The following is a 16731-nucleotide window of genomic DNA, read 5'->3' on the forward strand; positions in this document are numbered from 1 at the left end:
TTTTTATTGACCCCAAGTGCTTATCTCACCTGTATCTTCTCCAGAGTCTCTCATTAAGGGAATGTTGAAATTTTCAAATTTGTTTCTACAACAGAAATTAAAGTCAAAGCCTAAAATTCATCCAAAGCATTCCTGTTCTGGAATGCCTAGTGGAAATGCCTCATCTCAATGTACAGGTATTCACAAAATATGCTGCAAGTATGGGTACTGCTCTGATCTTATTAGAGGATTCTGCTTCACTAGTATTTTCTCAGGGTAAGTGGTTGTTATTCATGGCCCAGTTTGTTTGTTTGTTCTTGTTTTGTACCTCTTCTTCTTAGTGTTAAGACTCGACCTGTGCGAATGCCTCCCGGATACCAAGCAGATCTTGTTATTCAGTTGGTGTGGGTGGATGGTGAGCCTCCACAACAGATTACCAGTCTTGCTGTAAACTCTGCTTATGGACTGTAAGTAATGCAAAATTAAGGTGCATTCATTTATTGTTTATTGCACTGTCACATATTTTCCAGTTATACTTTGAAGTTCTCTGCAGACATTTGAAGTCAGAGTAAAAATAATCAAAAGGTGCTATAACCCACATTTGGGGGGAAAAAATACTTGAATTTGCATAAAGACTGTAATACTAAATTTTAAACTTGCATTCTTGCCAATATTTTTACTATTCCTGTTTAAAAGACTGAACTGTTTTACATCACTCTACCCATCCTTTCAAATAAAATCCAATTACCTTTCAAATCTGTAACTTAAAGTTATTTTGAAAGGATAACCAAGGTGAAATACATTTTGTAAAAAAAATGGTGATTATGTGTTAAATGTCATTGGTCATGATATTGTATCTTTAACTGGAAATTATCTTCTGAGAACAGTATTTTTATGTGTGTGCTATTCTCTGTTTGGAAGAGAAGCAGAAACCTGAAATTGAAAATTGAATAAGGAGCCTTCAAATGCTAAATTCTGTATGGAAATGCAAGTGAGCATATCTGTGTGTATCTTTTTCCTCAAGTTCAATTTAATTGCCTTTTTTTTTTGTTTTCTCTCACTGAGGGTTGCCCAGAATGCATTAATCAGATTTCCTATGTAGAGGATGTTAGTCCAGTAAAAAACAGGAGTGTTAGGTGTCTGATTCCCACAGATACTATATAAATCAGCTGACACTTCAGAGACTTTAAAATTTTATGCAGAGCCAAAATTCTTACATCTATGCAAAAATATTGTGTTTCGGGTGTTGTTTCATCAGGTCTTTGGCCTGAGCTTTCAAATAGTTTCTATTCATGAATTCCATAAGTTTCTTTTGTTTTACTGTATCAAGGTTCATTTATCACTTGTGTAAATTGTTTGGTTTTGCCTCATTTGCTCCCTTGCAGGTCTCAGGCCTCAAAGAATCATCTGACTTCAGGAATAATCACATAATTCTCTCATATGTAAACTACTCTTCTGGGTTCCAATTCTTCTAATATTTACAGTGGTTTTATAAACATGCCTGATTCAACGAGTTAAATTGTTTTCTTTGCTAGAAGCAGTAGTAATTTATGGGACAGTCTCCTTCAAAACAGCATATACTAAGTATGAGAGAAATAAGCATGTTAGACAATAAAAAAGTCCAATAACCTAAGGTTTCTTTTCCTACAAGATCTACCTAAAATGTCCTATTTCTCTAAATTGCCTCTGCAAAGTGTCTTCTCTCTTCCTCTGTATTGTTTCCTTCAACTTTTTCCTTGTGCTTATACTGACAATGTACAATCCTATCTTTTCATCAGAATTTACTTTAATGATTTAGTTTTCTCCTGATATCTAGCTTCACAGTCTGGAAAAACTGTGTCACTAAAGCATAAATTTTGAGGATGTGTCATTTTTATCATGCTAGTAGTGAGGTTATTTTGCTTTTATATTTTTTTTTCCAAGAATAATTAGGTTAACTAGAAGGAAAGCATAGTGTATTCCAAGGTGTATACTTCCAGAATTATTTTAATTACTTTGATTTCTGTAACTGTATATTACAAACAATGGGAACTCAGTGTCTCTCATGTTACTGCAGCCATGAAACAGGACTAAAGTAAGATATGGAAAAAAACTTTTATGTCCAGTTTTATGTCCAGCAAAGATTAGAGTCTTCAGGTGCTGCAAAATTTTATTTAATTTATGCTGCTTACCTTTAACAGTGCCAAGCTACAAATTGAAAATATTAACACCTGTTTTATTTCTGTTTAAATGAATCACCCAAAAACTTCTTGATGTTATGAGAGTAAAAAAGAAAAAGTTACAAAATGCTTCAGTTGCATACAAAGAGCTACAAGGTTAAATACAAATACTAAATTTGATTCAAATTATGTTTTGTTGGACTGAAAGAAAGTCTCTGAAAAATTATTAGCAGCTCATGTGCTAAAAATTTTGAACAAATCTACATATTAATTGTCAAGGAATGACTGTTGAAAATTTTATGACATTTCTGTGAAAGACATGGAAATTTCTTGACAGAATAGAACTTCCCCTAGCAATGAATTCCATTCACTCAATTTTGAAAAATTCATTGTGTTTATTTTGTATTTGATTTTATAATGAATTAATATGTTAGCACTTTGTCTTAAGGCTTGTTTATAGTAATGTCTGCCTAGATTTTCTTATCATTCCTGAAAAGCATTTTAATATTAATGAGAAAATTCTTATTTTTTTGGTAATTTTTTAAGTTATAAGAAATAATACGTTCATGATTGTCTGTGAACTTAGAGAAGTTTAGAAGAGTGCAGACTATGAAGTGAGGAGCTGTTTTCTTGATTTGATGATTTGCTGACCACAGAGTCAGATTATTAACTCTTCATTTGCCTCACGTTTTCCAAAATTAATAAATCTCAGGTTAATCATTCTCAAGATGCAAGTGTTTATCACTTTTGTTGCCTAAAGTATTAACAGATGAGAATGATACTGGTACAATTTTTATTCCCTTATTTTTCCTCTTCTCCACCTATCTGGTCTTTTATGAACATAGGAATTGCTGTCACCATTTACACTAATAAGCTTTATTATTTCAATATCCTTTCTCTGACAATTCCTATTAACATGATTTAAAGCAAAATACAAGAATGGCAAAGAACAAATTGTGAAATAATTTCTTTCTATTCCTTGTCAGTCAGTTTGTGTCAAGAAACATGACGATGTACTAAGCTTTGTATAAAGTGGTCTTCTAGCAAATATGACTGATACCATTTATTTTTTGTCCCAGGGAAACTCTGAGAAAAGTTCTTCTGTTGTATGAAACAGGTTTTAATAATTTCTGAAACAGATATTACTCTACATACCTAAAATGTAGTATTTTTGTAATTATACTATTCAATAAAGCAACATATAGATGTTATTGCAATACATTTGGCACAAAAAGTTAAAATAGGCTGTCTGCCTTCTGGAATGTAAATTACTGTGTTTCAGGACACAATTTTATAAAATCAGAATTATGAATCTGTAAGAATTTAAAAAAAATAAGCTTTGAGTAGTTTCTGAAGATTTATTTTTTTTTTCAGAATTCATAATATTAAATAGTAATTACTGTTTGCTCCTCTTAACTATGTATTACTGATACCTCTGAGAAATATTTCTTTTTTTCAGAGTGGCATTTGGAAACTGCAATGGTTTGGCTGTTGTGGACTTTATGCAGAAGACAGTACTTCTGAGCATGGGAACCCTTGACCTATATGGATCAAGTGATCCATACCAACGTCAACCCCGTTCGCCTCGCAAAAGCAAGCAGTTTGCTGCAGGTAGGAAGTAAAACATTGTGGTTATGAGCCTGATGTTCTTTGTTTTTTTGCCTGTGGCTTTTTATAGTGCTTTTGAAATGCATGACTATTTGCCAGCCAATGGAGTTTCTATAACTTGACAAAAGAAACCTGACATATTTTAGGTACTGATGCTTTCTCTCAGAAACAAAATGTATGAGGAAGTTTGTTCTTTTGGGATGGAGGTCAGCAAGTAATTCCCTTAGCTGAGTCTCTAAAAAATTGTAATGAGTAAACCAGCAAATTGTTTCTCTAGCAGTCACTTGAAGTGTAGTCTCTATATTGGTTGTTGTTTTTTTTTCAGTTTTCATTAAGTTCACACCAATAGGTAAGACTTCAATTTAAACTTAACTGCACCTTCTGCCAAATGTTATCCATTGGTATTTTGATAGGCAGTTGTGTATGGAGAATATAGTAACAGCTGAGAGACATGACACATGCATGTAGATAGCATAACTAGCTCCAATTAGCCACGTTGTTAGTGACTTGAAGCTCCTTGTACGAACTTAATAAATCCAGCTGTACCACATCTTAAAATCTGATGCTAAGAGGATCACATTTCACAGCTGTTATGCACTGCATGTTAGAAATATTAGTTACATTTAAATTTTGCCAGACATTTTTGGTTATCTAAGAACTTGACTTGTATAAGGAAAAAAAAGATCTATGTTTCAAGTCTTTTTACTCCATATATTCCATTGTAACGTACTTGAGTCAGAGAAAATTATGAAATGTGATTCATATAGCTGTGGAGTTTTAGAATTAGATTTAAAAATCTGTTTGAAAATGTTGAGTGTTTTAAATCTAACTACAAAGTTATAAAAGCAGGAAATAATAGTGGTTTTATGACATCAGCATTTTCATCAGCAGACCCTAAACTAAATCATCAAATCCTATTTCTCCATAGAGTCAACATAATTTTTTTTCATTGTAAATATGATTGCATTCCAAAAATAAAGTAAAATTTGGAGAATAGAATGTAAGTCTTCAGGCCTACTTTCATCCCTGAAAGACCATTTGTCTCACTTTCTAGGCATTTAATCATGGCAAGTTTAGCTCTCATCTGTGCCAAGTGTTAAGGATGTAATTTTGGCACAGCTGAGGAAAGAGACAAGCAGCTTTAAGCTATCTTCAGCTTCTCTCTCTGGTTCAGCCTGACTCACAGCAGCTCCCAGTGTAATTTGAGCAGCCAGCCATAGGCAATATGCTGCAGAGCCGTGTACAAAAGGTAGAGAGGTTAACTGTCCTAGAAATAGGTATCGTCAGCATTGTGCCACACAGGATTTCTACATGTCAGGGATAATATATGCCACTCCTTTAAGGCAGTATTCCATCTGTGTTGCTATAATGGAGTCTGCTAGGTATAAGTGTCCACTAAGAACAAATATGCACTTCTAGATTGCTCGTAGAAACTATGCATCTAAAAGAAATATACTCAGCTGCTTTCTCACCATCCATCCCACATCCTTTACTTTTTTTGATTATTTTTCTTGTTATATTTCCCAATTGGAAGGTAAGCATCTGCTGAAATTTCTTCACCTTGGCTGTTCTAGATGCTGGTTATGGATATCACTTCCTTTCACTTTAGACTGTTTTTTCTCTCTTTCCTCTGCCTGCTGCTGATGCTGGTGTACTGGCATGTTCCAAAGACAACTTTTGCATGCGTGGCCTGTCTAACTTTTATCCAGATTTAACGAAACGGATCCGTACTTCCTATCAGAGTAAGTTCTATAAAGGTTAGGCAAATAGCTTTATGATGATGAGACTATGCCTGACTTAAACCCATGTGTTTGTGCTTAGTAATGTGTTTCTTAAACACATTCAGCATGCATGCAACTTATACTTTGTAATGTCAACCATGCTTAATTTTGACAATTTTCTTGTTATACAGATACTTCAGATCTGTTTTCTTCTTCCAAAAGAATCAATGAGAAAATCTCATGGACTAACGGGGCAGATTTGGCCTTAGAAATGAATTTTCAATAATGTCACATTCTTGATGACAATATTTTCCATTGGTTTTGTTTTCATTTCAGTGTACACTTACTTATATGAAGCATTTCTTGTTTTGTGATGGCACTGCCTGGTTGTAGTTATTAATTAATTCTTCCCTATTCTCAAAAGAGCAATGTGGTTTAAAGGTCTACCAATTGGGTTGCGTGCTGTGAAATTTTAAATTTTAATCTTGCTTTGGTACTTGAATATTTGGCTTTGGGGAACCATTCAGTGACTCTGATCTTTAATGGGGAATGTAAAGTAGGTATAAAAATACACACATCAAAGAGTTATGAAAATTAATGTTTTTAATATTTTTAATTTTTGAATTACAGAGATATGCAATTTAAATATTAGCATTCATCACTGCACAATGTGATGAACAAAGCTATAATTAATTTTGCAAAAATGACTGTTCAGCCAACGAGCTGTATGCATCTTAATTAACTGCAGTGCTTATATGTAATTAGGTCTCCAGGATGCCTCTTATTCATCTCTTTTTTTAAAGTAGCTTTCACAGAACAACTGGATAGGCAATTTTACATAGAGTAATCAATGTAGGCAAAATAAAGAAAGGTGACAGTTGTTTTAGCATCTCACATCAGTACCGAGTCATACAGTTATTGAAATACATTTGTACGTTCACACATGAAATTCTATTCTGTCTCTCTAGACTGATCATTTAAGAACTGATTTCTATGATTTTATTTCATAGTACTTCATAAAAGGTGGCCTGTTTAGTTGAAAGACCAGGCTGGTTAGAAATCTAGCAGCCCATGAAGAGGACTAGTGTATGTTTTAAACATTATTGGTCAAGTCTTTCTAATTTCAAGTCCGTAAGAGAGAACCCAAGGAACAAACTGCAATCAAAGGTTTGGGGGTTTCCTCAAAAGCTAAAATGAATAAATACTAAGACCAAAATAGACCAGCATGTTTATCCAAAATGACAAGCACAGACCACAGGTTTCCAGAGCTGAAAATTTGTAAAGTAGTTTCTATCTTCAACCCCAAAATATTTCTGGATACATTATAACTGAAGGTTCCGAGTTTGGCTCTTGTGCACTATCACTGACAACTTCATCTCTTTCCTTAAAAACTGTTTTGTTGCTTTTGCCTTTTGATACTGAAGTATCGAATGAGTATGTACATGCATACAGAATACGTACTGTGTGAACTGAAAGATGCACCAGACACTATGACAAAGAACAGGGAAAGAATGTGTCAGAGCGTAAAATATCTTAGCTAGTGAGCAATATTTATACAGCATCTCCAGCTGCTAAGTCATTCTCAAGTTGTACTTTGTTACAGGTCTACTGTGAGATAGGAGATTTAAGAGGGGTTTTGAGGATGCATTTAGGATTTTGATTACAAGCTTATTCTTGTAAGGGACAATGATGGGAAAATAAAAATGAATTATTTTTAGAAATTGTATGCTTGAAGCTGATATCAAGACAAAAGCAGGAACAGTCATATGATAGATAACAAGCATTAGGTCTAAAGTATTGAGGATTATATGAATAAAAATGGGAAGTTGATGGGAAGACATAGCAGGGTTTTATTCAATTAAAGTAATGAACCAAGAAGATAATTTCATAAGAGTCAGTTTGAAAGAAACAGACTTGGATTCATTGAAGCCAAAGAAACATTATTAATGAGCAAGATATTTCTATCAATCATTTTGGAGATGATTTGCAGCAAGGAACTGTCTAGTTTGTATCCAGCCTGAATCTAAGAGTTAGTGTGATGTTCCAAAGGTGAAACTAGTACTATCAATTAAAGTATCGGTACTGTTTATGATGTTGAAGTAGTGAAAACAAAAAAGACTTCACGGGATAAAAAATAGTTTATACTGGTGATAAGTTCATGTCTGGACGTTTATGAGTAAATTTTAGAAACACAGGTATGCTACTCTAACTTGGATGGAAGGAATCATAGAAGAGATGTTTTTATGAATCATTCGGGTAAAAAAGATACTGCTCATACTGGGCCAGAGAGATGAAGATAGGGTAGATGTTTCAGTTTGGGAACTGAACAGAGTGAGTAAAAGAACTGCAACTGAAGAGGGAGAGTGAAAGAAAGCGTCAAACAGGGAAAAGAAGCAGTATCTTGGAGACGAGGTTTGCCAAAGGAAAGGCGTGTTCAGCAATGTCAAGGACACATGATATATGAAGCAGGAAAAAAAAAAATGTTATGAAATTTAACCAATAAATGTGTAGAAAGCTTGGTATAAAAAACTTGATATATACATGTGTAAAGCAGGCTCAAAAGGGCTTAGAGCATCAAGGCAGCATGTTTGCCAGCTTGGGAAGCAGAAGTGGGAAGGGGGAAGGAAGAAGGGATGAAATTAAAAGGAGCAATGTAATCAGGTCTAGGCATGTCATAATGAGAGGGACTGGAAACATGATTGTCCTATCAGGAGAAGTAGTCTGAGGAAAATGCAAGACTAAGAGAAGAAGTAAGTAGACAGCTGGAGAAAGTTTTTGAAGGTTGAGGGCTCCATTCTATTTGCTGCATTTGCTGGCAGCCATCTTCATTTGTAGCAAGACTGTGCCAAACCAAATAAAATCTCTTTGCAGTAGTGCTGAACAGGGATGGGGGTAAAGATGCGCTGTCTTTTTTTCTTTATCCACTTGAAATCAAGTTGTACATGTTATTACCTAGCAGTAGATAACATATTCCAATACTAAAACAAATACACATGCTGCATCTAGAAAGATTGTATTTGCAGCAGAACATAAAAATACCAACTTGCAAAGCCAGCTTGATGTCCTGCTAGAAATTCATACCATCTGTTGGTAAAACAAGAAAATAGTGTTTTGAAGCATCCAAAAAAGGCAACAACTTAAAGGATGTTTATCCACTGGAGAATAATATTCAGAACCAAAACTTTTCACTGAGAACCCTTTATTCCTCCTTCAGGCCTTCACTTTGAGAGGATGTGAGTAAAAGTAACCTTGCTCTGAAACGAAGGCACAGAATACTGTGTAATGAGTCATTCATTTTTAGTAATTAACACTAAATCACTCCTAACAATACAGTTGAAGCTAATCTAGGTTGAGTTTTAAGTCACCAGCTACATTCTAAACTAGCTGCCATTTCCAAAAAATGCATCCTTTATAAATATAAAGGAAAAATAGACAAAGCAGAGACATTAATGCATTTTTCATCTCTGTCTTCAACACCAGTGATGGGTTCTTGGACCCCAGCTGCCCTCAGTTGGAGGACTGTGACTGTGGGAATGATAAATTCCCAGTTAATCCTGCACTTGTGCGGGATTTGCTGCTTCACCTGGCTACGTATAAGTCCATGGTGCCTGAGGGGATTTTTCCCAGAGTATTCAGAGAGATGGCTAATGTTATCACAGAACCTCTCTCAATTATTTTTCAACAGTCTAGGGAATCCAAAGAGGTCCCAGTTGACTGGAAGCTGGCAAATGTGGTCCCAATTTTCAAGAAAGGCAAGAAAATCCTGATAATTGCAGTCCTGTCAGTCTCACTTCAGTGCCTGGTAAAATCATGGAGAAGATTATTCTGGGAGTTACTGAAAAACACCTAAAGGACAATGCAGTCATTGGTGAGAGCCAACATGGGTTCACACAGGGAATGTCATGTCTAACAAACTTAATTTTCTTTTACAACAAGTACAGCCAGCTAGTTGACCAAAGGAAGCTAGTTGATGTAATCTCTGGATTTCAGCAAAGCTTTTAATACTGTCTCTCACAGTATCCTGGACAAAACAACCAGAATACAGTTAGATAAAAGCATAACAAGATGGGTGAACAGTTGGCTGATGGGTCAGGCCCAGAGAGTTCTTGTAAATGGGGTTACATCAGGCTGGTGGCCAGTTACTAGTGGGGATCCCCAGGGCTCCATCGTAGGTCCAGTACTCTTCAATATTTTCATAAACTATATGGATGACGGACTTGAAGGTTTTTTGACCAAGTTTGTGGACAATACCAAATTGTGTAGAGCTGTTGACTCTGTTGAGGGTGGTCCTTGCAGAGAGATCTGGACAAATTAGCGGGCTGGGCAATCACCAGCAATTTGAAGTTCAACAAGTGTAAGTGCCAGGTTCTGCACCTGGGAAGGGGGCAGCCCTGGCTGTACGTACAGACTGGGGGGATGAGAGGCTGGAGAGCAGCCCTGCAGAAAGAGAGCTGAGAGTTTTGATGGACACCAAGCTGAACATGAGCCAGCAGGGTACCTTGGTGGCCAGGAGGGCCAACCATGTCCTGGGGTGCATCATGAACAACATTGCTAGTTGGTCGTGGGAAGTGATGGTCCCCCTCTACTCTGCATTTGTGTGGCCTCAGCTTGATTACTATGTTCAGGTTTGTGTGCCACAGTGTAAGAAAGATATAAAACTCTTAGAGAGTGTCCAAAGGAGGGCAACAAAGATGGTAAATGGTCTGGAGAGGAAGACGTATGAGGAGCAGCTGAGGTCATTTGGATTGTTTAGCCTGGAAAAGAGGAGACTGAGGGGAGGCCTCATAAAGGTCTACAACTTTGTCAGGAGGGGAAGTGGGGAGGCAGGCACTGATCAGTCCTCTCTGGTGATGAGCAGTAAGACCCAAGGGAACAACTTGAAGCTGTGACAGGAGAGGTTCAGGCTGGATATCAGGAAAAGGGTTTTCACCAAGAAAGTGTTTAGGCACTGGAACAAGCTCCCCATGGCAGTGGTCATGGCATCAAGCCTGATGGAGTTCAAGAAGTATTTGGACAGTGCTCTCATACACATGATCTGATTTTTATTTATTTATGTATTTTGGGTGGTCCTTGGGGGACCCAGGAGTTGGACTCAATGATCCTTGTGGGTCCCTTCCAACTTCTATGATTCTATAATATGGTAGTTCCGTGTGAAGACAATGGATTAAGATAACATTGAGTTTACTTATTGGCTCATGAATATTAGAATTTGCTTATAATTTATTAATGTTTAATTAAAGATATGGCTATGGATTTTTAAGTAAATTATGTCTGAATTGTGAAATTACAGAGATCAAAATTTTTAAAGTAAAATTATTTTAAATAGAGTTCATAAAAGCTTTTTCATACTAGACAGTGCACTTTCAATCTCTTACTAATGTTTCTGGTTCTTTATTAAAAAGGAGATGGAAACCAGTAAACTTTGAAAAGTGTCTGTGTGATGCCATTAAAATTGATTTATGCTTCATAAGGTATATTTAGATATTGCATAAGTTTCATGTTTATAAATTCTTCAAAGCAAAAAATCAACTTCATTATAATGTCAACAGGTACATCTTCTCACAGATGGTTCTTTAAATTCCCAATCTCAATTATTTGCCTTTAGTTTTGCTGGCATGTTCTTGATCTACCTGGACTCAAATTTTGCTGGTTATTTTTGCTAAAATTAGCTAAAATACCTTGGGACACAGATTGGGCCTACAGAACTTCAAAGCAAGAAGTGAACTTGTGGGTTTTTTTTAATGCAACAGCAAGTAGCTGTTGTAGCCTCTCAAAGATTCAAGGGAAACTGAGCTGTGTGGAAATGCTTGCTGGTGAGGAATTATTAAAAAGATTTAACATGGTTTCCTTATAAAGGAAATGACAGTAGAAAATAAGCACTGGTACATAGAAGAGCTTGAGTACTTCCTTTCTTATCTCAAAGGGAGACAAATGACAACATTTAATGGAATCAAAGGTAACAAATTAAAAATTGAAAAACGTGTTTATTCCTTTCAGTGAATGATTTGATTGTGCAAGTCATTGTCAGATAATATCTTTGGGATTGTTAATTTAGTGAGATTAAAAGAAACTTTGAATAATGAGTAGAACTCAATGTTTCTAAGAAAGAAAGATTTATGGCAGGGCAAAATCTGCAAGCGTCAGTTCTTAAACAAATCTAAGTGTCCAAGAGAGACTAAGACAGCATGCTTGTGGAGGGCATGTAAATCCCCACACTAAGCATAAGTGGTATTATTGCACTTTTTTTGTTTGTTTGTTTTAAGCATATGCTGGTGGACATTATTAGAGATTATAGTGTTCTGACAACTAGTCTAGATCTGTAGAGAAGTTTGCATTCACCACTCTAAAATGCCATAATATGAAATGCCTCTTTACTGTAGTAAGCTGTTGAACTGTTGCCAAGCATAAAGAGCTTATGGTATTCTCACAGTAGTTACTATTTGTTTTTCAGAACAGTGGTGTATTTGGCACATTTCCTACATAAATCAGTGGCACCATAATGTGGCTTGAGCTATAATACTGTCTCTTTGAACTCACAAAAAAAGGAATTTTATTTAGAATTAAGTATGACCTAGGATTTGGCATTGTAACTGTAACCAATAGTAACTCAGTGTAATTTTGAAGGATTTTGTTAATGATAACGTCATAGCCATAGTCTTAAGTTTTTAAAACTCCAACATTGCATTTAGAAAAGAATCAGATTTTAATATTTAATTTTATTTATATGAGGCCTCTGATATATTAATGAACCAAACTTGCACTATACCTTGCAGAAACTTCTGCTGCAAAAATCAAATGCCCCAAATCTGCAGGTACGTACAGAGCCAACAAAGTGAGGTGTAAGATTTGCACTAAGAAAGATACACATAGAGAGGCTCCCTGAATGCTTGCAGTTCCTGAATTCTGTTGCAATTCCAAAAGTAACTAGATTCAACTGATTACAATATAAAATTCTGCCACAGATTCTAAATTGAATCAAAAATGATTCAACTAAATTTTTTTGAAATACATTTTTGGGGGTTTTGACATTATTGAGGTCTCTTCCAACCTAGAAATTCTGTGATTAATATCTGGATTGTGATTTTCTTTCATTTAAGAGTCAGGAGCAAATATGGTATTACTACTTGACAGGCCAAACTGATGCAGTGTTCTTAATGGTTTTCTAGCAGTGGCATAGCTTAGCTAGTGGTGGCAGCTTTTTATTCTGCCTATCAGACTCTGGATATTCCAAATTTCTCAGAGCAGTTCAAAATTACACTGTAACAAGAATACCTGTATATCCATTGAGATCCCATTGTTTTTAATACAAAGAGATCTTCTATGGTACCAGACTTCAATGACTGAATGGTACCAGAGTTTTCTTTTATTTTTTTAAAACAAGTGTCTAGATGGATTTTAGAGGTGAAGTCCCTGAAGTTTAATGTCCAGAAGCCATACAAAATTAAAAACATATCATGTGGCAGGACTGGTGCCAGATTAAAGCATACTGAAAGGTCCAGATAGGACGTTTGACTTCCAGGATACATCAACATCAGCAGTGTGCGTAAACACACTGTCAGTACTACAGTGATGTGCATCTGAATGTGGGCTAATGCTCACTAGACTCTATGACCTGAGTGCTGTGAGTGTAGCTGCTAGCAGATGGATGCCTGGTGCTCGGCTGTCTGCCAGTCTGAAGCAGCCTATGGCATGAAGTGTCAGACCTCCTTGTCACAAGTGATTCAGGGCACAGGGCACGATGGGTTACATATGAAGAGCGTGTTTGAATAGGTATGGCCATGCCCAGCTCACCACTCAACAGTTAGCCCGTGGTAAAGGGTAGCACAAGACATGCCCAGAAGGCATGTTCAAACTCATCTATGCAATCTGTGCTAAAAATGGGTCTTAGCTTGATCACAGACACGAGCCCAAGCTTAAGCAGTATAAACTCAGCTTACATTACTTTCTGCTTGCTGCTGTTCTCTGTGGTAGACTGCTGAACATGAGTTCCTCACAAATCTTTATAAACAATATGTAAGGTACCTTGTCAAAAAACTGCTTTGTATATTCAGACAGCGTTACCATCACCTATGTGCTCTTTAAAATGAGCTATCTTGTGTGAATTCATACAAAAGATCCTGATATTGTAGTGGTGATATTCTTGTATTCACTTTCTTCTTTCACCAGTACTACGTTTTTTTTCATCCTTCCCCACCCTGTTTTATGGTTTCCATCGTGCATTCCACAGCACGTGAAAGGATAGAGGTGATTCCATGTCAGTTGGACAGGGAAGACTGAGCTTGATTTCCATTGCAGACATTTAAATTTTAAACTATATTTACTTGTTTTGGGCCATTAGGTAAAGTGACTCTTTATAGCCTGAGGCATTTGGGAAAACAAATTTGAGCTAACATGAGGTGTGATTTTTTTTTAATTTTATTTTTATTTTTTTAAAGCAGACCTAAATTTCTGTAGTGACAGCCTGAAAACTGCAGTTATTCTGAAATAGATATTTCCCTCACATTTCACACCATTCCGTTCTCCAAATTGACTTTAGAGTGTAGAATATCATCAGCCGAGAAAGTTGAAGCATTCCCTGTTAGATTGTAACTTAACTTTTTAACTCCATTTTTTCAGGCCTGACTGAACTCAGTGACAGTCCAGTTTCCCTGGAGCTAGAGCGTTGCAAGTCTCCCACTTCAGGTAAAGGTGATGGCTTCTCTTCCTGCAGTCTGTATAAGCCACTCATGTCATACATCACTGTGTTTCATTAATCCCTAAGAAGTGAAGTGTATAGTCACAGTTCTGAAGAGAAGAATTTACTGGAAAAGTGCTTATTATATAGCACAATGAAACTCAAAGTCTGTTCATTTAAAGAAAAGTTATTTGTACGTGGTGCAACTTGAGGTGAAGAGTATGTAAACACTGGAATAGTCAACATTGCGCAGGTATATCCCATGTCTCAAATGGACTCAGCATTTTTGTTAGAGACTTGTTTCTGTTTTCCTGAAAGACTTTGTCTTTTTTTTTTTTAATGGAGTCCCTATAATTTATATATATATATATTATCCATATGTGCACATAGATAAGTTACTTGAAAAGTAGCAATATGGAGCTGATAAATTTTAACTATTAGAGCCTGCCAGCACCTAAGTGCTGTAATTTACAATAGAAACATAACCTCAAATAAAAATATAAGTTTATCAACTGTTTTAACCCTGCAGTGAGATCCCAGCCATTTAAAAATTTATAAATGTTTCCCATCTTACCCGTAGTCCTTCAGAATATGGAGTTCAGCACATTCCTAGAGACTTTTTCTGCAAGTGCCTAGTCTGCATTGATCTCTTTAATGTGAGTTCACTGTCTTAAACTTCATTGCTTAGAGCTGTTTTAGGTAGTTGACTTCTAGGTGTGATAGAAAATAAGCAGGGGTAGCTGTGATGCATTCATTTTGTTTGTGGTATGCATATCACACTTCTTTACCTTGTAGTTTGGTAAGTATTGGTTAGATGTTTTTCCTTAGTTATGGTAACAAATTCCCACAAATATGCCATTCAAATCCTTTTTTTATCACATATTTTACTTTAACAGGACACTTTCACTTTGAATGTAGCCCAGTAATTACTAGCTGACAAAAATCTGAAAGTGGTTTCCATGATACATCAAGAACTAAAACAAAAATAGTTGTTCTGAAATAAAGACATATTTCCTTGTTGTAGTTTAAACCCAGATGTTGCAGACATGGAAATATTGAAGTTCTATAATAATATTGGTATAACACTAGGAGCTCAAACTCTTGAGCTTGGCCTCAGAAACTTGCCATAGGGGATTTAAAAAAAAAAAAAAAAAAAAAAAAAAAGACAGACCAGTATAATTAGACCATTTATCACCCAGATCACTGCAATTCAGCTTTTTGATCTTCTCTCCAAAGACAAGCCAAAAACTCTTTTTACTGAAAACTAAGAGATCACTGACTTGGTAAACATATGTGCATATGCTTAGTTTTAAAATTATGAGTGAACCTTATAGCATCTTACATTTTCTGCAGTTAAAATTGATGTTTTCGTTCTGCTATTGATCCAAAATACCTAATTTAGATACATTTCAGTTAATTTGTTCTGCAATTTCTTCTGCTTTTCTGTTTCTGAGAACATTCACTGGGGAAACTGACAAATTTATGAATGTTTCCTATTTTAGCCTATCATGTTGTTTTCCAAGCCTCGAGTCTTTAAAATGTGAAATCAGGTGCAATTTGTAGGCAGTAAATGTTACAAAATTAACTGCTGTTTAAAATAGAAATTACTTTTACTGTGACTGATAGTTATTTATTTTTTAAATGAATGCGAAACTAAAAAAAAAAAAAAATTGCTCTGGCATACCTACTATAAAACTAGTCAAAACTCAAACACCTGGAGTAGCTGACCTCAAAAGTGTGACCTCCAAGAACCTGTGAGTGAAACTACCTTATGCTTATCAGCACAGCCTCACAGCCACATCACTCTTTGCACTGATTAACATTTCTACCTCATATAATAAATCTGTATAGTTACAGATTCACTTGACAGGATCTTTTTACCTCTACTCTTGCCTTTGATCTCTTTAAAGATCATGGCACACAAGCTCCATAATGGAATTGTGCTGCACTCTGCAGAGTGCCATGATGTCTGTGTTTGTAAAATCAGCCACCATGTATTTTTATTAAAGATAGGCCAAGGCTTTATCCTTGATATTTAGAAGAAACAGAAGGAACAGTTGTGTGCTGAGTCAAATGATTCAAGTTGCTGCCTAATGAGGTTCTCACTGGGTATGTCTACATCACCAGGTGACAGAGTTGCAATAACAAAAGGAATGCTTTGAGTAGTTTCATTTCTCTAGAGTTACTATGAGGCTTTGTAAGTCCTCATAGTATAAATGGTAACCCAATGCTGGAGTTAATTATTATATAATGTATTACAAAACAGTACCCATACCAGTAATATTTAGCTTTATTTTTATCATCCAATTAAGGAAATATTATAAATGGGCTTCTAGGAATATAGGTTTTCTGTGCCTTGTTTCTTTAACCGTTTATATGCAAGTTCATGCTGAAGCATGTAGTTGAAAACACACTGAGCAGTAGGAAATGTATCTCTGACAGGCCATTTCACTTCATTGTGTAAGATGCAATGGATTATTTAGACTTCTTTCAAAGACTAGATGGAAATAATTTCATCAGTCCATGTACAGGAGAGTGACCTCTAAACTGTGTTTTAAAATGGAAGTTCTTTTTTGTTTATTCTTAAGAA

The 16731-nt window shown here is 35.7% G+C and overlaps 1 protein-coding gene across 9 annotated transcripts in view; it reads left to right on the forward strand.

The window, feature by feature from the left end:
* STXBP5L (syntaxin binding protein 5L) overlaps positions 1-16731 on the forward strand; it is a 196862-nt gene that overhangs the window by 138893 nt on the left and 41238 nt on the right. For 3 of the 9 annotated variants that reach the window (XM_084500832.1, XM_084500838.1, XM_084500835.1), the window contains exons 17-20: positions 321-446; positions 3598-3749; positions 5417-5488; positions 14084-14149. In XM_084500832.1, the coding sequence (XP_084356958.1) occupies positions 321-446; positions 3598-3749; positions 5417-5488; positions 14084-14149 (416 nt within the window). The remainder of the gene's footprint in view (positions 1-320; positions 447-3597; positions 3750-5416; positions 5489-14083; positions 14150-16731) is intronic. The other 6 variants (XM_084500833.1, XM_084500836.1, XM_084500839.1 and 3 more) reach the window with 2 other exon arrangements.

This window comes from Aythya ferina, assembly GCF_964211825.1.
Source record: "Aythya ferina genome assembly, chromosome: 1".
Classification (NCBI taxonomy): Eukaryota; Metazoa; Chordata; class Aves; order Anseriformes; family Anatidae; genus Aythya; species Aythya ferina.